This window comes from Carettochelys insculpta, chromosome 11 (assembly GCF_033958435.1).
Source record: "Carettochelys insculpta isolate YL-2023 chromosome 11, ASM3395843v1, whole genome shotgun sequence".
Lineage (NCBI taxonomy): Eukaryota > Metazoa > Chordata > Testudines > Carettochelyidae > Carettochelys > Carettochelys insculpta.
The window spans coordinates 6,350,884-6,372,080 of record NC_134147.1 but is presented as its reverse complement, the minus strand read 5'-3'; the positions used below and the strand labels follow the sequence as shown (position 1 = coordinate 6,372,080).

The window sequence follows — 21,197 nt, the reverse complement described above, 5'->3', positions numbered from 1 at the left end:
TGGAAATGGTATTTAGTGCAGAGCAGGAAGGAAATATGCAGAAGTATGTATTTACAAGTTATTAACCCTGTAAAATCAAATCAAGTGTCTACGTCCTATAAATATTTTTCCTCCTTGATAGTTCACTGCCTGGATTTAAAAGCCTTTTAGGAGAAGCAGCAATTTGTCTAGGATTTTCTGGAAGGAGTAGTTTGATTTCAGGGGATGAATTAGGAAGTTAATGCACATCCATGTTTCTGTTTATGATTTAAAAGTGCCTGTTTCAATATGTTGTTTGAATATATTTTGTGCAGTGCTTGTTTTCTAGGTAAAAAGGTGCCGGAACTCTGCCCCCACTGCAGCCTTAACCCCATCTCTGACCCAAACCTGCCACAGGCTTAACGCCTTCCCTCCGCTGCATTCTGCCAGGGGGGAAAAAACCCCTGATTTCTATATACTGTTCTAGAATCCAGGCATCTAACAAGAGGACACGCTTGAACAAATCAAGCAATATCCCAATATTGTAGAGGTCTATACTACAGGTCCATAAGGACTTCATTGTCCTTTGCACTTAGATCAGGACTGAAATCAGTTATACTGAATTTAGTCTCCAGATCTAGTACCATAACTACTTAAAAAGACATCTGAATTGTCTGTTAATAATCTTTTTGTGATCTTTATACTCCAGAGCATGGATGGAAAAACACGTTATAGTGGTATTAGTAGTAATAGCAGCATTTACTGGGGAAAGTGTCACTTATCATGAATGCCTATTTAATGCTGCACTTGTTTGATAATACAAAGCTTTTCTTTTATTGACTGGAAGGCGTGTAATCAGTATGTCTTGTATTTAAAAATATCTGTGTTCACGTACTTAATTGGTTAGTAGTGTCAGCCTGAGTACGTTGTAGTCAGAAAATCAGCACTGGAGGTTGGGAAATGTGTCAAACACCTTGTTTGCCTGTGGATGTGTTCTCTCTCCATGCTGTAAAATAGGCATGTGTTTCTCATTTAACATGGTAAAGCTTTCCATTCCCTGGGTTCATAAAATATATGGGTGCCTTGTAAGCTCTATGAGATGAGACTGGTTGCACCTTGGCCTCAAGATGCCTTGCAGTTGTACCTTCTCTGCTTCTGCATTTCCAGGGTGAAAAGCCAGGTGGATTGCAGCAGCCGTTTAAACAAGTTTCAGGTTCAATCCAAGCCATGCACTTGTTGTGTGGAAGTGAAGAAAATTGATAGTTCAAGGTGCTGTTAGTGTAATTGGAATCTTTCCTTTCTAGTTTCTGCTGACAGCAACCACGTTTCTTTACTCTGCTGCTGCTCAGTGGCCTATGATAGTGATCTTAATCCAGTTTAAATTGGACTGTGGTACATATCACAGACACTACAGTTGACACTAAATGGGGAATCTCATTAGACAAAAGGATTCAATAAGGGATGGAGACTGCGTTATTTTTTTGCCCTTACAAGTGACCTCCTCACAACATAATACACACTTATGCAGGTTGAGAGCATGCTATACAGCAACTTGCCTACGCTTTTTTTCTTTATGTTGAGAGCATTAGTTTTCACGGCTGACAAGTTGGCACTTTGACCTAAAAGCAAATGTACTTTATTACTGCTTTTAAAAAAATGGTGGTGGTGTCCTTGAGGCAGCTGCTTGGAATCATGCTATACAGTATGTAATGTGTCATTGAATATAGAACTAATGAAATCTGCTTTTCATGGTTTCTATGTGTCTGCCTGACATGCCTACAAAAGTGTACTTTAGGATAAACTGCCGAAAAGCATTGTAACACTGGCCGTTGACTGGTTGATACAATCACTTACGACTCCACAGCAGAGGTTAGAGCATCGCTGTTTCCAGGTGACCGGACACAAGTAAATTATATTCAAATTTAAATAATAAACTTAATCATCCATTCAGCTACCATTTCCTTTTGACTATATTTTTCTAAAAAATGTAATTTCTGCTTGGGGAGATGACTAGTAAATCGGAGGCTTTGGGGATGTGCTGTGTGTGTATTGTTCGTTGGTTCTCAAATATCAGTCAGCAAATGAAGTAGTAGAAGAGAAAGCATGGTCTTGTGTGCACAAGGCTTAGAGTGAGCATCTTCTTCTTTATTTCAATCCTACCTGCATACTGCATTGCCACCCTTTCCTCCTCTCCCTCCGTGGGTGGGAAAAGTCATCCAAGCAGCAGCGAGATAGCTCTGCATTCCCATGCATGCTTTCCTCTTTCTCAGAGTCCAGAGTGGAAGCCAGGAGCTGACACTAGCTAATAGTTTTTCATTCACCTGTACGTTCTGATGAATGAATGGCTTGTTATATGGTCTTAAGTAAAGCACTTTATGTACTCCCTACCTTGGTACTGGGTCTGTAAGACTGATCATACGGTCTGCTTCATGTGTGGGTTGTGAAACTTAACTAGGTAATTTTATGTGACTTTAAACTTCATGTTTTACTCTTGGTTTTATTCTTGACTTGTGCCAGCTTGACAAGTTAGAGAGTAAGGCTCTTGAGTTCAGGTGGAAAGATGTAAACAAAAGTTACTATGTTGTTTTCACCAGCTGTGAGTCCAGTAAGTGTGTGTGTATCTGAGCAAAGGAAGTATGGTATGTAATACCATATGTTTATGCCATATCAGCAGTGGGTTTTTAATAGATACTCAGTTTCTTTTCCTGTAAGGTGTGAATAGTTCTAACAAGAGCCTGAGTTTTAGACAATGACAAAAACATCTCTTCAGTGCCTAAAAGGATTTGTACTTTCATGGATGGCAATTATGACTGTCTTGTGAAAATTTCATTTTCACTGGAAACATTGTACAAAAAAAAATTGTGGCAGAGTCCCTCGTTCTTCTAAGATGACTTTTTCTTTTGTATAATACAGATTTAACCCCTCTAGTCTGGAACCCTCTGGACCTGATTGGTGCCGAACGAGAGAATTTCCCGGACCATGGTAGGTCAGTATTGTCTAGCACGGGGGTCAGCAACCTTTCCAATGCAGAGTGCCAAAATTTGACCTATGTACGGTCCAAGTGCCAGTGATACTTTTTCAAAGTCACTAACAGTCCTTATAACAGCTTCATAAATAAATAAAGGTGCAGTGGTTTACTGTCTTAAGTGGTGGTTGGTAGCATTAGCTGGTTTTTTGTTAATCCACGGGCAGCATGGCTTTGAGCAAGCTCCTGGCTGCATAGGAGAGGAGAGGTGGGGCTGAGCTCCTGCCTCACATACTGATGAAAATCTGCTCACATGCCATCCTTGGCATGTGTGTCCGGGGTTGCTGACCCCCGATCTAGAATCATTACCGATACTTCTGCTGTTTACTGGGCTCTTAAAAGACGTTTATGTGAAAAATAGCGTTGAGTAACAGCACAGAATACTGAGAGCCAGGACTAAAATCATGCCAGATTACGGATGTTGCCAAAGGAGAGAGTGCCTGTCTAGAGATGTTCAGCCTGTACTAGCAGCATGCAGTATTTCTGCTGGCATAAGGACAAGTTAATATCAAAATGAACTTAAATGGTTAACTGGCTCAATTTTATTATTTAACTGAACTACAGGTAAATATTGAAATCCATGTACTTTGGAGGTGTTAAAACTTATCAAGGTTATTTTATGTTGCTGTTGGCCACAGTGGCCCCCTCTATCATTTGTCAGAACCTCTTTTTGTTTTTATAACATACTCAAGACCATAGTATGATTGCCTTATCTGTAGCTGTACATTGTGCTGTGTGCTAGTTGAATGTTGTTGAGACCAGAAATAGCTGCATTTCAGTGATGGTTTTGCATGTATTGTTTATGAAAGACTCTGGAGTCATTATGAATGACAGGAACTGTGTTTATATCATGTAGGATTTAACCATTGCTAATTATTACAATCTCTTATTCATCAGACAAGATCTCCTGCCTTTTTTTCTTCCCTGATTCTGTGAATTTCTTCAGAAGTATATTTGGGAAAAGTTTGTGTTTATCAGTGACAACATTACTTGTGTGTCCTTTACTGACTTGTCATTTTCATAGAATTATCCCTCCTTTTCAGGAATTCCTGCTCCTGAATACCAGTACAATTTCTTGTAAGGCAAACTTCATTTCATGGCGGTTGGAATTCTTGAATTACTGGTACTGCCAGGTCTCTCCTGGCCCCAGGGCTGCCAATGGCTGGCACCTTGGTTCATATGCAGCCTATGGGGTGGGAAGGTAGGGGGTTCACACAACCACCACAAGGGCAAAAGCTTGTGTCCATAAACTCAGACTAGGGTGACTGTCTGTCCCAAATTGGCAGGGAAAGCCCCACATTTCAAGTGCCAGGAAGGAGTCCTAATTTATTTTTTAAAAGGGATTAATTACCCCATATTTATGCCCAGCTCCCGGCTCCTTGTGTCTCAAGGGAGCTGGGAGGAGCCTAGTTCCCAGCTCCCCACAGCTCAGGGGAGCCAGAAGCTGCACCAGCACAGCTGCTGCCTGTGTCCTGGCTTCCTGAGTGTCTGGGAGCTGCACAAGCACAATTGGCTGAGATTTGGCTCCCTGCAGCTCACGGTAGCCGGAGGAAGACCAGCATGGCGGCTGTTGCCCTTTCTCAGGTCCCCTCAGCGTGAGGAAGCCGGGAGCCACAGCTCCCCACCCCTCCCGCCAGGCGACCAGGAAGCACTCCTGTTCTGCCCCTCACACACCCGCGCGTGCGCGTGCGCACACGGAGTAGGCTGGCAGCCCCACAGGGCAGCTGCCATCTTACTCATAGGCGGACCGTCTCATTTTGGCTGGAACACCTAGCGTCATCACCCTTGTCCCATATTTGGCCTGGGGAGGTATGGTCAGCCTAGCTCAGACAGAACTTCGGGTACATTCTCCCACCCATCAGCAGTGGAGGCTGCCCTACTGGGGGGTAGCCTGCATCTGACAAAGTGGGTCTTATGCTCTAATAAACGTTAGCCTATAAGGTGCCATGGGACTTCTTGTTGTTTTCATGGGTACAGACTAACGTGGCTAACTCTCATACTCATACCCTACTCGGAACTCTCCAGATGCTCCAAAATGGTGCATGAATGCCTGATGGAGCAGGTTACTGAATTCCGTGGAGGAGGCTATTGTTGGGCTGCCATGACATTGGGGCTGATAACGGAGGAAGTAGAGGAGCCCTTGGACAACCTCTTCAACATCCTCTGCTCAGCAACAACAGTCAGATTCTCACAGTTGGTATGAGAGAGGGTGTCCAAAATTATTAAAGCCTTTTGGCAAGCTCCCTCATTGCTTCCCTCAAGCTCCAAGCGGGCAGGGTGCTAATGCTATGTACTCACCAATGGGTAGCAGTATCTTTATACCCACCCTGCTCATAACTCGTTAGTGGTCAATGAGCAGGAGTAGCAGGGCCAATCGGGAGCTACTCTCAAAAACAGAGGCAAAGGAACTGGACCTTTTCATGAGAGAGGGTTAGTCATCAGTTAACATCTGGCAGTTGCTTAGTTCTTCCCAGAAGGTCCAAATAAGGCATTCCAGGCCAGGCTAGAAGAAGGACTGGGAGTCACAGGAGCAGTGCTGCAAGTAGCCTCAGACAATGGATTCTGTGTTATCCCTTGGGAGATTTTTCACCTGCAGCACAATGCAATTCACTTTGTGTATTTACACAGTAGTTGGAAGCAGTTGTGCTGCATGATATCATACAGGTTGCATATCCCTAGTCTGGCACCCTCAGTACCTGACCTGTCCCAGATCAGGAAGTTTTCTGGACCAGGGGCTGTTAGTTCCAGCCCCTCTGCTGCTGGAGTCTGAACGCTCCAGGGTCCTTCATCAGACCTGTGTGGTCTCCCCAACTGGCCATAGGCCCCAGTACATTGGGTTCTGTGCCGCTGCCGCCGCCATCACCACCACCATCATCATCATCAGTATCAATAACCATGGGCTCAGTGCCTGTTGGTGTCTGATGCCTCTCACTATTTCCTTCTATCTTTCCCTGTCCAGTGCGAAGTGGCTTAGTCTCTGTAGACTAGCTCTGCACCAATCTATCCATTCTCTGTGGGGCCTGCCTCTTCTATTCAAACCATCCATTATGCTGAATACCAGGGCCTTGGATTTTTTTTTTTTTTTGTTCGTCATTCATTCTGCAAATATGCCCCAATAGTTGTAGCTTCCGTTTTATAACCTTTATAACCTTCTGCAGCAGGTTCTCTTTTGGCTGTATCTTTCTATATAATTCCTCATCGGTGACCACCTGCATCCATCCTATTCTCAGAATCTTTCTGTAACAACTCCTTTCAAATGCCAATGTTCTTCTCTTCAAGTCTTTCATTATCACCCATATCTCACATCTGTACAACGTGCTGCTGAATACACACATTTTCAAGACACTCAGCTTTGTTCTTAAGCTAATTGCTTTGCTTTTCCAGATCTTATCCATCGCCTTCAAACTCGCTCTTGCTTTCGCTATTCTAGTTGCTATTTCCTTCTTCGTAGATCATATGTTATGTTGCTCCCCAGATATGTGAACTTCTCTACGTTTTCTAGTTCAAAACCATCGACGCTGATCTTCCTATTTCCTTATCTCCAAATACTATTGGTTTTTATCGACGTTCATAATCAGTCCATAACGCTTCCCTTCTTTGTTTAACACCTGCACTGTTTTTACTAGCTTCTCCTCATCTTCCTCAATGATAACTATATCATCTGCAAACCTCAAGTTGTTAATTCTTTTCCCGTGCACAGATATCCCTTCTACCTCTTCCTTGATCTTGTCCATTGCTCTCTGCAGGCGTGTGATGAAGATACTTAGTGATATTGGATCTCCTTTTCTCGTACCTCTACTTGTTTCAAATCAATTTCCCAACTCCCCGCATGTTCTCACCACTGCCTCCACATTGTCATTGATATCCTTCAACAACCCTATCAGTCTGCTATCCACTCCGTATGACTCCCAGCACCACCCAATTCACTTTCTGATCTGTACTGTCAAATGCCTTTTGAAAATCAACAAAGCACGTGTATATGTTTTTGTTCTTTCATCAAGCTTTTTCCACTATCAGTCTTAGTCTTAGTGCCAATATCTGTTGTATGGTACTTCTGTCTTTTCTGAACCCCGCTTGCTTGTCTGCTATATGTTCTTCTATCTGTGATCTTAGTCTCTGTCAATATCAGCAGCACGTTGCCTAGATGACTCATTAAAGCAATTGTTCTGTAGTGCTTGCATTCCTATGTACTTCCTTTTTTGGATATTGTCACTAGCACAAATCTTGTCCATTCCTTAGGCGCCTTCTCTTCTTTCCATGCTATATTACATAGTTGGTATATTTCTTGAATCATGGTTTCTCCACCATATTTGATCATCTCTCCCGTGTTCTTATATCCAGGGCTCTTGCTGTTCTTTAGTCGTTTTACTGCTTTTTCTACTTCCACCTTCAAAATATCAGTCTCGCTCTCGATGCTTGGTGGACATATCTCTTTCAGTTTTTCAATCAGTCCATCTGAGACACTCGGGTCTGACTGTGGTTTTTGTATAAATCGGTGCAATATCTCATCCATTGCTGCACGATCTTCTCCCTGTTCATGAGCACTTCTTCATTCTCCTCCTTTGATTGCCATCTGCTTCGGTTGCCGTTTCCTACTAATGTTCCTAATTGTCTTATACACCTTCCTGGTCTTACATTCGCCGTAATACCTCTCGTTATCTTCACATTGCTCCTCTAACCATTTCTCCTTATCCTCTCAGGCTGCTTTCCTTACCTCATTGCATTTCTTCTTATATTGCTGTTCTGCCATCTCAGAAACATCCCTTCTGATCTTCAACACTCTTCTCTTGAACCAACTTTAGTGTCTCCTGGGAAATCCACTTCTTATTGATCTTTTCTTCTTCTGGAACGGTCTGCTCAATTGCCTCTTCTGTAGTGATGGCTATCCCTGCAACTCTCTTATCTAGGTCTTTCCCTGTGGTGATATTCTTAATCTTCTCTTTGAGCATTGCTCTGTGTGCATTCCCTGTTTCTTCCTCACATAACCTTGCCACATCTCTTCTCTTCTTAAACTGTGTCTTACATTTTCTTTTGAGTTTTATCTTGATGTTTGTGATCACTAGACTGTGGTCTGAGTCGATATCCTTGGAAAGTTCGCCACTGCTGTACTGATGTTATCTATCTGCTTATCAAAATCGTATATATCATATTCTTGGACTTCCTATCATTCGATCACCACATCCACTTCCTGCAGTCCTTTTGTTGGAATCTTGTGTTGCAGATCACCATCTCATGCTCTGTAGCAAACTCTCTAGTAGTTTCTCACCTCGTTCATTTCTTTGTCCATATCTAAACTTTCCCATGACTCTCCCAATCTTAGTTATCTGTTCCAGCCTTCGCATTCCAATTTCCTCCAATGATCAATGCATCTTTCTTCGGTGTCTCCTTCGTGGTCTTTGTCAAGTCTTCGTAAAATAGCCCAATCTCTTCCTCTGCACTGTCTGAGTTGGGTGCATGCACCTGAATGACTGAGATGTTGAACAGTTTTGCTTCGAATCTCGCTACCATCATTCTTGCACTCACCAGTTTGTATCCTAATAATGCTCTTCTAGCTGTTTTGCTAAGAAGGAATCCAACTCCTGCTTCATGCTTCATTTTGTTTCCTGACCAAATGACTTCAAAACCACATATCTCTCCTGATCTTGTCCAGCACATCTCTGCCAGTCCAAGTCTATCGCATCGGTATCTCGCCATCTCCTTCTGAAGCAGCTAAATTTTCCAGTTGCCCACGGTATTCGGACGTTCCGTGTTCCAATGGATAGCACGTGTGTTAGTTGTAATTTTCATTCAGTAACCAACTTATTGACCCAACACGTATTGCTCAACTGGTATTGCGGACCTTGTTTATCTGGGCGATGTCCAAGCTGGCATCTTTTTATCATTTAGTTGTACTGGCATCAGGTTTTATTCGTATTGTTGTTTGATGGTCAGCGCATCGACACACATCTGACCAACCCTCCTCCTTCATCCAGGCTTGGGACTGGCATGCAGCTCGTGAGGCTTCATGGTGGAGTTGTTTCTGAACCCCCAGCCCTAACTGGCCAGGCTTTCTGATCTAACAAAATCTGTGGTCTTGCTGGGCGAGAGTCCCAGGCCCGAAAGTTCAGCCTATACTTTTTAAATGGGCTTTCTTGAGAGTTTCTCCATAAACAGCTCTTGACAAGGACAGTTAATAAAGGCAGTGATTTTGCTGCACAAAAATTCCTTCAAGTTAAATGGATTTGAGCCCATTGCACTACTGGGAAATTTGGCCTTTATAATTTTATCCTAACTAAATTAGGCAGCAGTTTATTTGGTGGGAGTTTGCATATTCTGATCACACTTCACAATGATTATTGAGAAGATTTAAGTTTACCTATCAAGAAAATACTTCACTTGGCTTACAGATGAAAACAGTGTTATGCTTACCACCTACATTAGAAGTTGGGTAACTGCTGAAAATCTTCCACCAGGATTTTACATGGAGTACCTTTGTGACATGAGATGAATGTTTGTCATGTTTTAAAATGTTCGACAGCTGTCTTTCCAGACATTAGTACTCTTTCCAGTCAGTGCTAAACCTAACAGTAGTACTTGAGGCTTTTAGAAATGGTAATCTAGGTTTTTTGCTTTTTAAAATGAGTGTGTTGTTTTTAAGCACCATAACATAAGAATAAAATCCATCAACTTTCCATTCACAGAGCTAAGCAGATCTATTTCAGTACAATAGATTCTTCTCACTTCAGTTTCTTAAACATTTTTGTGCATCACAAGATGAAATGTAATAATTAAATGGGTTGCTAAACAAATACCAAAAATGACTAGGAAGATGATCAAATTGTGTAAAATGATCTGGTAAAGAATATAAATGAAAAGATAATTAAGTACTCTATCCTGGCTCATGGAAATGTAAAGGTGCTTTGTTAGGTTTTTTTTTTTTTCTTCATTTGTGTGTTTAAAAAAAACACACACACATAGTATTCAGGTAATAGGTCTAGATGTGTCGCAGCCAAATGCTTGTGATAGTTTACTTCTCTTGATCCTGTTAAAGTAAAGAAGTAATGGCTCATTGTTGAAGATTTTTAAGAAGTTTTTTTCCTGTTTTCATAACTTATAATATGACAGAATACAAGCATTGCTGAATCCCTTGAAAACTCATGGAAAGTGTGCTGCTAAAATATTCTGAATAAATGTCCTTAAACTAACATACAGTGGGCCAGATTCTGATTTTACCTAAACAGACTTAAGTGGTGTTACATGTCCACTTCACTTTGTATATTGTGATCAGAGGGGAGGGGAAAGGTGGTCTCATATTAGGGATGCTGAGCTGGCACGTGGGAGCGCTGGGTTCAGGTCCCTACTTTGCCACAGGCTTCCTGTGTGCTCATTGGGCAGGTCACTCAGCCTACTCAGTTTCTCTTCAGTAAGGTGGACATTAGATTGCCAGCCACCTCAAGCCAGCTACCAAAGCCAAGAAGCTGATGGAAGATGGACCTGTCCAACTTTTCCTTTGGAAACCTGAAGAAGTGGTGAGCTATCCGGCAGGTGTGATATATACCACAGTAGTTTTGAAACAAATCTGTGTAGCTGGTTCTATTATGTTCTTATAAGCCATCTGAAAGTGAGTGGAGTGCAGATCTGTGTGTGTGTGTGTGTGTGTGTGTAATTACAACGCAAATTTGTGAAGTCAAACTGCCCTTTCTAATCAGAAAAATGAAGGCCACTAGCTTAAAAAGACGTATCAAAGTGAACAGCTCTCCTTTTATTGGCCTTGGCAGTAAGCCAAACACTCGTCTTGCTTCTGAAATTAAATGTTGTTTTGTTTTTTTTTTAACTTTTGAGGTTTGTTTGTTTACTTTTTTATTAGTGTACTTGCTGGAACTCTCTGGATACCTGTAGAAGCAAAGGTGAAAAACAGCACATGAGCACCACACGGTGACAGAGTTGGCTCACAAAACTTCATCCTGCTGAGTGTTACTGCTGGATTGCTGTGGAAATGAATGGAGAACAGCAGCATGATGCAGGTAGTACCATGGAGGAACCAGGGTGAGAGGTTCTCTCCGCACAGTGATTGTTAAAGTCAAGCTGCACTGAACCAGCAGATGAGTTTAGATGTTTTTAATCTTGGTGCATGACTGTGACATTGTATATAAGGGAGTAGCTTCACATTGCAATTACTGTGAGATTTTGGTTTCCTTGCACATGTTAAGTAGTACCTTACTCCACACATAGTACCAAGGAAACCATGATTGGCCCTGTATTCATAAAAATACTTTAAAAAGTGAGCTTTTTCTGTGCATTGTAAATATGGGTTATTTACATGTGTTGCTTCATTTTTTGTGTGTGTGTGTGTGTGTGTGTGTGTGTGTGTGTGCGCTTTAAGAACAGAGAAGTCTCCCCTTAAAATTTACACACCTAAAGCATACTGCAAATACAAATTGCCTCTCACTACGTTGAAGCAGGTCAAAATTACCCATGTTTACCCTTATATAAGCTGAACTAGAAGGGTTGAGAGGTGTGTTTCAGTCATTCGTTATCCTCCTTCAAATCCTGCCCTTTGCTAGGATGCCTGCAAATAACTTCACAGTTAGGTCAGTGGGGTGCTCAGATCATTGCCTATCACATTGACCAATATTACCTCATTTATTTTACTCCTGTCTGTCTGTCCCTACCTCCTGTCTCGCTACACCAGTGGTGCCCAGCTTTCTGCAGGCAGGCCTCACAAACCTAAGCACAAATTGATTCTCCATACATCAGTAAGATTTAAACTCTGCTGCATTGATATCTTTTTTTATTTGAAGTTCAGCTTGTTTGCTGTGTGTATGTGTAAACCTTCCACTCTCAAAAATGAGGGGGTCATGACCCCACCTCTTCCAGTTCCCCTGGTCAGGATTATCCTTTTCTCTGTCTTCATACATGACCTGTCAACTTTGGGAGGCGGGGTCCTTGAATAGGGCTTCTAGGAGCTATGTTAAAATAAATTAAATAAGAGCTTCGAGTAGTCATTAGTCCTGAGTTCTAATTCTCTAGCCAAACAACTGGACAAGGCTACTCTCCAAATTTCACTTTGTTTAATGGAAAAGTATCAAAGAAACTAGTTTTCCCTTTACCATTGCTATTTGTAGTTTCCTTGGTTGCTTTGGGAAAATATAATTAGTCATACCCTGAGATATGCCCATTCGGGCTGCGAGAATTCAATTTACGAGCAGCTTGATTTGAAACCACAACTTCACCTAACGAAGCATTTCCTCGAATTTACGAGTGCCTCAGCGGGATGCGGATACCCTGCAGTGGCAGAAAGGCCGTGGCTCCAGGCAACGGCTGCCCGCAGCTGCATCTCGCCCGGCACATCTCTCCACAGCATCCAGCGTCTGTTTCCTGGAGCCCCCAGCCCAGCCTTTACCTGTGGCTGGTCTGGGTTTCCGCCTCAGCGCTGCAGCAGCAGCACGCCCGGGTGCAGCCGATGGCCATGGGCTCCCAGGCACTCCTGGGAGACGTGGCTGCTGGGCACGCAGCCCATCCTGGTCTTTCCCATGCCGCTCACACCTGGGCAGCTCAGGTGCCGCCGCCGCCACCACCACCACCCGCCCTGCAGAGATGTGCCTCGGGCGCTGCTCGCCGCCTGCCTGCGGTTTCCCGGAGCCCCCAGCCCAGCCTCTACCTGTGGCTGGTCTGGGTCTCTGACTCCACGCTACAGCAGTGGCGCACCCGAGCCCAGCTGACAGCTGTGGGCTCCCAGGTGCTCCTGGGAGACATGGCTGCTGGGCACACAGCCCATCCCGGCCCCAACCCTGCCGCTCACCCCCCAGGCAGCTAGGGGGCCGCCGCTGCCCACCCTGCATAGCTCTGCCTCGGCCGCCAGCGGTGGGGCCTCTCTGCCACACAGCCCCGCACACAGCTACCCAGCTTTGTGCCCCCCTCCCAGGCACTCTTTGATTTCCATTCCCCTGTCTCTGCACGTGGGACAGACCCCCGGCTCTGCTCCCCAGGCCTCACTACCAGGAGGACTTCTCTGAGCTTCGCAGTTGTATATGTAGTTGTTGTGTGTTGCATTGAGTTTTCCTCTCAGAGTACTCATGGTTTGATAGTTTATAGCAGTGATAATCTTGTGCATCATGTCCCCTAAAATGAAGAAAGTGCTAAAAAAAACAAGTAATGAGCTAGAAAACCCAAAAAAAAAGACAGAAAAGCCATACTTCTAAGCGTAAAATTGGATGTGATAAAGCGTATCGATGAAGGACACTGTGACGAAGATGTGATGCAGGCACTCCATTTATCTTCATCTACTGTGCGTACTATCTACATGCACAAGGAAAAAATATTGAAAGCTGCTGAAACTGCTGTTGATGGTGCAAGTTTAACAATGCTGTCTTTGAGTAGGCATCCCGTTATGCAGAAACTTGAGACACTTTTGTTGCAATGGATAGAGAATTCAGTGAAACGCCACATGACTTAGCTTTCTTCTCATAAGAGAAAAGGCACTATCATTGTTTGAGCGATTGAAGGCACAGGCAATTGAGGAGGGTGATGAGATGGCCAAGGATTTGAACTTTAAAGGCAGTAATGGATGGCTCAGCTGTTTCAGGAAGAGGAGACTCTTGCATAGCCTCAAGTTTACAGGTGAGGCAGCATCCACCAATTTTGCAGCAGGCAGTGCTTTTCCTGAAAAGCTGAAGAAAATTATGCAAGAAGGCGGCTACACTAACAAGCAGATTTTTCAATATGAATGAGACTGGCTTGTTTTGGAAGCAAATGATGTCTCGTACCTACATCTCCAAAGACAAAAAGCAAGCCAAAGGACATAAAGCCTCTAAAGACAGGTTAACATTGTTGCTTGATGGCAATGCTGAGGGTGACGTAACGGTCAAACCTTTTCTCGTATACCATTTGGAAAATCCACGGGCTTTGAAAGGTATCAATAAGATAAGCCTTCCAGTGATTTGGCGTTTAAATAGAAGTGCATGGGTGACCCAACAAGTGTTACTAGACTATGTGCCGAGTTACTTTTGTCCTTTCATCGAAAAATATTGCAAAGAAAATAACCTCAACAACAAAGCACTTTTAATCGTCCGCAATGCTCCAGGCCATCCAGCAACAATTCTTGATTACAGTAGCAATGTTCAGGTCGTATTTTTGCCTCTGAACACAACATCTTTGATACAGCCGATGGACCAAGGTGCCATTGCTACATTTAAGGCTTACTATGTGCAGCTTGTGATGAAGTATCTCATTGATGGTTTGGACAAGATGACACAGTGATGGTCAGGGAATTATGGAAAAATTACAACATAAAAATGGCCATTGAAAACATAGCAATTGCTTGGGACAAAGTGACCGTGAACAGTATGAATGCTGTTCGGAAAAAACTTCTTTCTGAGGCTGTGCATGGCTTTCAAGGTTTTGAATCCGTGAACAAGATGATCTGTGATGACATTGTACAGCTGGCAGTGAAAGCAGGTTTTGATGAGGTTGACATTGAAGAGGTGCAAGAGGTGTTGGAAGCTCACTCCTGAAGACCTGACAGATGACGAGCTAATTCAATGAGAAGGAGAGTTTGAAGGAGGAGGCTGAAAGTTTTGAAAGAAAGGAAATTCGACAAAGAGGAAGAACCAGTAAAAGAATTTGGCACGAAACAGTTACGGAATTTGTTCTCTATTATCGATAGTGCTTGTGCTTTGCTGGACGAAGACAATGGCAATTTTGAAAGAGTTCGGAAAGCTAAAATTCTCATAAGCGAATTGCTTGAATGTTACAAACAACTGTATGATAGGTGCGAGAAGGCAAGCAAATATTTTATTGTTTTTCTTCCAGCCACCCCTGCTACTGCTGCTGTTGGTACTTCTGCCATTTCTGAGCCTCAGCATTCAACCTGTGGCATCCCTCGTCCTCCCAGTGCAATGGAAGAGGAAGAAGATGATGACGTTGGCGATTCAGAAATTATAGAGTGTGAAGAACTCAGCCACTCTTCATCCTCGTCACCTTTGCGTGCATTTTCTAGTCCATTCACACCAATGCCACCATCACCAACCAACAAACAGTGACTCTCCTTGCAGTCTCCCTCGCCTTATCTTATCGCCTTTCCACACGATGTCAACTTGTTTGCTGAGTGTGATATCACTTGCATTGTCTGTTTTCATTGATTTATGTTGTCTTTACTCTTAGTTTTTGCATTAAAGGTTGAATTACATAAACATTGAGTATCATATGTATGTTTTGTTTGTGAGCGTAGTCTTAAGTGTATGGTGCGTAATAGCTACAAAAGAGCTTAATGAGAGCAGGTAAACAGCCATATTATAGAGTAATTAATGAAGGGAAAATGCCTTGTTAGGTTGTGTTATGATAACTAATGTTAACTATTGAAGTAGTTGTGTTCATTTTAATGGGATTTGGTGTTGTTTTAGCATAAATGGGTGTAAATTTTGGGGCTCAGGAATGCATAAAATTTTTTCCCATTGAAATTAATGGTAATTATGCTTTCGACTTATAAGAGCTCGCCCTAAGAGGAGTTTTTCAGGAATGAATTACCCTCATAAGGTGGGGGAAGACTGTACTCTTTATTGTTACAGTAGTAGTTTTTTTTTTTTCATTGCTATGTCCAGTGCATGGATTTTTTTTCTGATCATGAAATATGATCTCTGAGAAATAATTGCACCCAACCAACCAGTCATCCTGCTACCAACCTTCTTCTCTTTGCAGTATACAATAAACCTTTGAGTTACGTGGGGGTTGTGTTCCTGCAGCCCCCGCGTAACTCAAATTTTTGCGCAAGTCGGGAGAAATAGGAACCAGGCTGCCGCTTGGTTCCCAGCTCCCTTCGGCTTGCGGATCCAGGAAAGTGACAAGCCAACCAGGGGTGGTCAGTTTCCTGGCTGCTTCGCCCTGCCTTCTCCCAACAGTGTGGTTGTCAGCAGGCAAGGAGAAGGGGCTTTTAGCTTGCCTACCTGCCCGCAGCTAGGTGAGTTTAAAGCCTTTCCCCTGCCTTCCCCCTGTGGTGTGGCTGTCAGCTTGACAGCTGTGTGGCTGGGAGAAGGCAAAGGAGAAGGGGCTACAGAGCAGTGTCAAGTTGTGTTTAACTCACATTAAAGTGAGTTATGCACAACTTGAAGACACATGTGTTGAGGGTTTACTGTTCTCAGGGCAGGTCTACGCTACATTGGCAGGTCAAATTAAGGTACACAGTTCCAGCTATGTTAATTATGCGGCTGGAGTCAATGTACCTTAATTCGGATTTCCACACTGTCTCCACTAAGGGAGATGGATAGGAGCGTTTGGTCCTGTTGACTTCCCTTACTCCTGATGAGGGACAGGAGTACTGGCACCAATGCAAACACTCTATAAATTCAATTTAGCATGTCCCTACTAGGTGCACTTAATCAAATGTGAGAAAATTGACCACGGCAGGGTTGATCTTCCCTGCAGTGACGATGTACCCTCAGATGAGCAGAAAAAGAGCACACAGAAATGGAGTAAATGTTACGTGACATATAAACCTATTTTACAGTAGCGGCTGAAGTTTCGCTAAAGCACTTGTGTAAACTCGTGCTATATGTGCAAAACTGAGAGGGTAAAAGCAGAAGTTACCTGACTATGAAAAGATTAGAAATGTTGGGGCTGTACCAAGATTTAAAAATCCACATCTGAGCACTGAAGCACATAAGTGCTTTGAAAAATTAAAATCCACCATGTGTCGTTAGTCTGTGCTACCTATGGAATATCTGTGAACTGTTGCTTTTTCTTGAATTGTCCATCTTTCCATAGATCATTCTTTATGACTCAGTGCATTTATTCTGTATTCAAGGTGTTGCTTAGTTGTGATTTTTTTTTTTATCTGAATCACGTAGTTTATAAAATAAAACTACACGCATGTCAGTGTTTCTGGCATGAACTTCAAATTGATTTCCCATGAATACTTGCATGTGCAAGTTTTGAAATTCACTTTAAGTAAATACTTTTCCTAATATACGAATTATTCAAACACTCACAAAATAATACACGAGATGGTCACAGTGAAAGCAAATTTATTTAAAATTGGATGAAATTATTTTTCATCATTGTGTTTTTGAGAATTACAACTGTATTGATTTTTTTGAAAAACAGACCATAGTGGATACATACCGCCTGTCAATTTCCTTCAGTCAGTTGATGGTATTTCTACTTTAGTCTTTTCTTCAGAAGTGATAAAATAGTTAATTGAAAATCTTTTACCTCAGCCACACCAAAAAAAAAACCTAACAGGATGCGCTAACCTCAGTAGTTCAATCGCAGTCCTTTTAATTGCATTCTCGTCCCCTTATTTCACTCATAATATGTTGTGATAAACTGTCGGCTGTGCAGTATAAATAGGGCCCTGCCAAATTCATGGACCATGAAATTTATGCTTTAGAGTAAAAGTACACAAATACTATAGTGATTTCATGTGGGAACCGAGCATTTCTCAAACTGGGGGGCCTGACCCAAAAGGGTGGGGGACTTGCACAAGCCCACACATGAAGACAAACTCTGTCTTACCCAATGTTCGGTCTAATCTTTTCCATCCATGGGTATGTCTACACTACAGTGGTCATTCAAAAGAAGTACTTTTGGAGATCTTCCAAAAAAACTTCCTTTGAAAGAGTGCGGCCGCACTCAAAAAGCGGACCAAAAGATGGATCTGCTCTTTTGAAAGAGCAGCCACACAGCCCTGGCCTCTCTTTAGAAACAACAGGGCAGGAAATGCCGCAGATGGGTTCCCATGACCAGCAAGCCCTTCCAGGAGCTCTGGCCAGGTGCAGGGGCCACAAGCAGAGCTGGTGCAGGGGCCACAAGCCCATACCTGAGAGCTATGGACCAATAGCAGCTCCACCACCACATCCACGTCCTAGTTGGGCTGCTGGCCACCATCATTGCAGCTGCCCTCCAGCTTGTCTGGTGACTGAGACCTGGCACTGGGGCTGAGGACCCCAACATGCCCTGGCCACGCCCCACCCCGCTAGGCAATCCAGCCCCTCTGGAGCTTCCTGACCATCTCCAGCTTGTGGGACTGGCTGTTGGTGGGAGAGCAGGATGATGTGCAGTGGCTCCAGAACTTCCACATGAGGAAGGAGACATTTCTGGAGCTCTGCAGTTCGCTCTCTGCCACCCTCCAGTGCCTGGATAGGCACATGTAGCCCACCCTGACCCTTGAGAAGTGTGTAGCCATTGCCATGTGGAAGCTGGCCGCTCTGGACAGCTACCATTCCGTGGGACAGCAGTTTGGAGTGGGCAAGACGGCTGTCCTCCATGGAGGTAAGCCATGCTCAGCTCACAGGCCCAGCATGGGGAGGCAGCAAGGGGGAGGGGGCTTCTGGGCAAGGGAGACTCTCGGCCTGGGAGCGGGGGTGTGAGGTGTTGGGGGGAGGCCTACCCCTGGAGGACTGTTATGCTCCAGGCTTACACAGGCCTGCTGTCAGAGGGTGACCTTGTGGGGGAGGGGTTGAGTCCCTGGGGGAGATGAGATGGGGGGGCCCTTAGTTCCCTGAGGGGGTGGGGGGGCAACTAGCCATGGTGGCCACGGGGGAGGGGACGGAAGGGAAAGGGGGGTTGGCACGGCGGCACTCATCATGGCTATGATCCACCAGGCAGGACATCTGGGGTAGGTCAGGTAGGAGCAGGGAAGCGGGAGTGGGAGACTGGGCTGGCTGCTCCCTCAGGGCCTTGCTGATGGTCCATAGGTTGTCCATCAACTCGGACCAGGCCTCCTGCCACCAAGCTAGGTCAGCCTCAGCTGCCGCTTGACCAGGGCAGCTGTGTGGGCAACACTGTTATCCCAGGTGCGGTGACGTGGCCTCTGCTTGAGGGGCCACCCAGGCAATGGTGGTAGGGGTGTCCTTGGCCCTCTTCTGTGCCGCTCCTGGGCTTCATGGCTCAATGGTGTGGATGGGGCTGGCTGGTCCCAGAGGTGCAGTGTGGCTTGTCTGGCCTTCGGCCAGCGCAGCTGTAAGGGTGGAAGAGGAGAGAAGGAAAGAATGTCAGTCCTGAAGCCCAAACACAGAGGTCAGCACCCTGCAACTCCTGTGAGCAGCAACCCCTCTCCTGGGCCAAAGGGTGGGCATGTCCGAGAGTACTGGCATGTGTGCCCAGCATGGCGGGCCCTGCCACACGCAGACTCCGTGGTGCCTTGGGGATGGGGTTGATGACCATTTCAGGCCTCCCTGCCAGGAAAAGGGCTAGTAGGCAAGGGGCATGTCCAGCCACAGAGGGGTCCCCCATAGGTGGTAGGTGAGCCGGGGGCAGCCTGGACATTCCCAGGCCTCATCCCTCTCCTCACCCCCTTTGCGTGTGTGTGGCCCACGGTGCTGCCCACTGGGGCAGGTGCTGACTGTCACCAGCTGGTGTGCCCATGCTGTTCTGTGTCTCCACGGTTGGGCCATCACCCATGTAGCTGACCCACTTCCAGCTGTGGCAGGAGTGCCCCTCCATCCCATGCTCTGGTGTGTGCGACACACTGGATGCTTTACTGGAGGGTCCCTCGAAGATGTCCAGGGACGACTGGCTTGAGGTCACCCAGCTCAGCGAGCCTGAGGGCATGGCAATGAGGAGAGTTCCACCTATCAAGCTGTCATTTGAAGGGGCCTCTGTCTCCAGCTTCACAGTCCCAGCTGGTCCTTATCTGGGCTTGGCTCCACCTCTGGCACCGCAGGTGGCTCATCTGCTGCTGTGTCGAGGAGGATGCAGCGTGGGGAGCTGTCCTACCCATGAGGATGCCGTGCAGCTCCCAGTAGAAGGGATAGGGGGCTGGTGCTGCCCCTGAACTCCTGGACATATCCTTGTCCCGTATGTACCCCTGGTGCAACTCCTTCACCCTGGAATGCTCCAAGGTCTGTGCAGGGTGTCCTCTGGCTGTGAGGTCGGTGGCCAGCCAGCTATGGGCAGGGGCATTCCTCTTCCCTGTAGTTACCCTCAGGACCTCCTCATCCTGCCAGAGGCCCAGGAGGTCCCAGAGCTTGGGCTCAGTGCAGGAGGGGACCCTCCTTTTGGTGGCCATAGGGAACTCTTGGGAACCTTTGGCCAGCTCCCTGGGGGGCCCCTGGGTCTTGGGGGGCAGCTGGCTGGCTGCCTACTTAACATGGTCACTCTGGTCGCTGCAGGGATGGCTGTGAAGGCGTGGGGCTGCTGAGCTCAGCTCCTTGCTGCCTCCATGTTCACAGCTTCTTGCCATGTGGTCTCCAGGGCTCCCTGTGCCTTTAAGGCAGCTAGACACAGGGTGCATAGATCATATCTCTAGCCAGGGCATCTCCAGACTCCAGCTGGCCGGTGACACATAGGACTCCTCCTTCAAAAGAAGGGCCCCCTAGAGCATCTACACATGCCTTTTTTTGAAAGAAGCTTTCAAAAAAAAATGTTCTTCCTCATCTGAGTGTGGAAGAGGGCTGCCAGAGGAGGGGCCACATTTTTTCCAATTTCATATAAAAAAGGTGCATTTTGGGTGTAGACATTTGTTTTTTGTTTTTTTTAACAAAAAAAAAAAAAAGCTCTCTAGTAGAGATGTAGCACATGTGGAATAAGTTGTTTTGTGTGCACCAAAGCATGCGTGACTGTGCACAGCCAGTCAAAACAAAAAACCTAGCTGTGGGCATTCTACTAATCTTCTGGGCAGCGATTGACTCTGCCTTGTAGCTGCACAAGGACCCACCTTACAGGGAATGCTGGTCTGACTCTAAGGAAAGGAGCTGCCTCCCTGATCTGGAGTGTCAGCTGCGGGAGCCCAAATTGTGCTTTGTTCAGAGTTATGGACACTTACTAGTTACAGGTAGGGTCCTGTTACATTCGTGGACATGAGAAATGTGTCATGGACTGTGAAATCTTGTTTCCCCCACAGGAAATCTAGTGTTCAGTATGCTTTTACATTATACCGGGGCAACAAAATAGTGGCCGTTCTCTGGGGCTAGCCCTTGACAGGCTGCCAGTGGTATATTTACTTGCACCTCCCATAGGTACAGGATTTCAGCTCCTGTAGGTCACGAATTGCCGTGCCCAGACAATGGGAACTGCAGGAAGCAGTGAGCTGGTCCTCTCTGCTTCTGGAAGCCCCTGTTGGCTGGGACTGGCAATCTGTGGCCAATGGGAGCTGCAATTGTCCATATATGTGGAGGAGCAGGTAAATACAACAGCAGTGCCCTTCTTCCCCCCCCGACCCCCGCACTTCCTCGATGCTAACCCTGGGAAACCAGCTATGGCCTCTGGCTGATATTTGCTCACTGTTCTCTATACTATAGAG

The 21,197-nt window shown here is 45.3% G+C and overlaps 1 protein-coding gene across 2 annotated transcripts in view; it reads left to right on the top strand.

The window, feature by feature from the left end:
* The window catches only part of SFMBT1 (Scm like with four mbt domains 1), a 126,652-nt gene that overhangs the window by 34,783 nt on the left and 70,672 nt on the right, over positions 1-21,197 (top strand). Inside the window, exons 2-3 of one of the 2 annotated variants that reach the window (XM_075005748.1) lie at positions 2,872-2,940; positions 10,830-10,986. In XM_075005748.1, coding sequence (XP_074861849.1) covers positions 10,959-10,986 — 28 coding nt within the window. In that variant the 5' untranslated portion in view covers positions 2,872-2,940; positions 10,830-10,958. Of the gene's footprint in view, positions 1-2,871; positions 2,945-10,829; positions 10,987-21,197 lie in introns of both variants that reach the window. The other variant, XM_075005747.1, reaches the window with a different exon arrangement.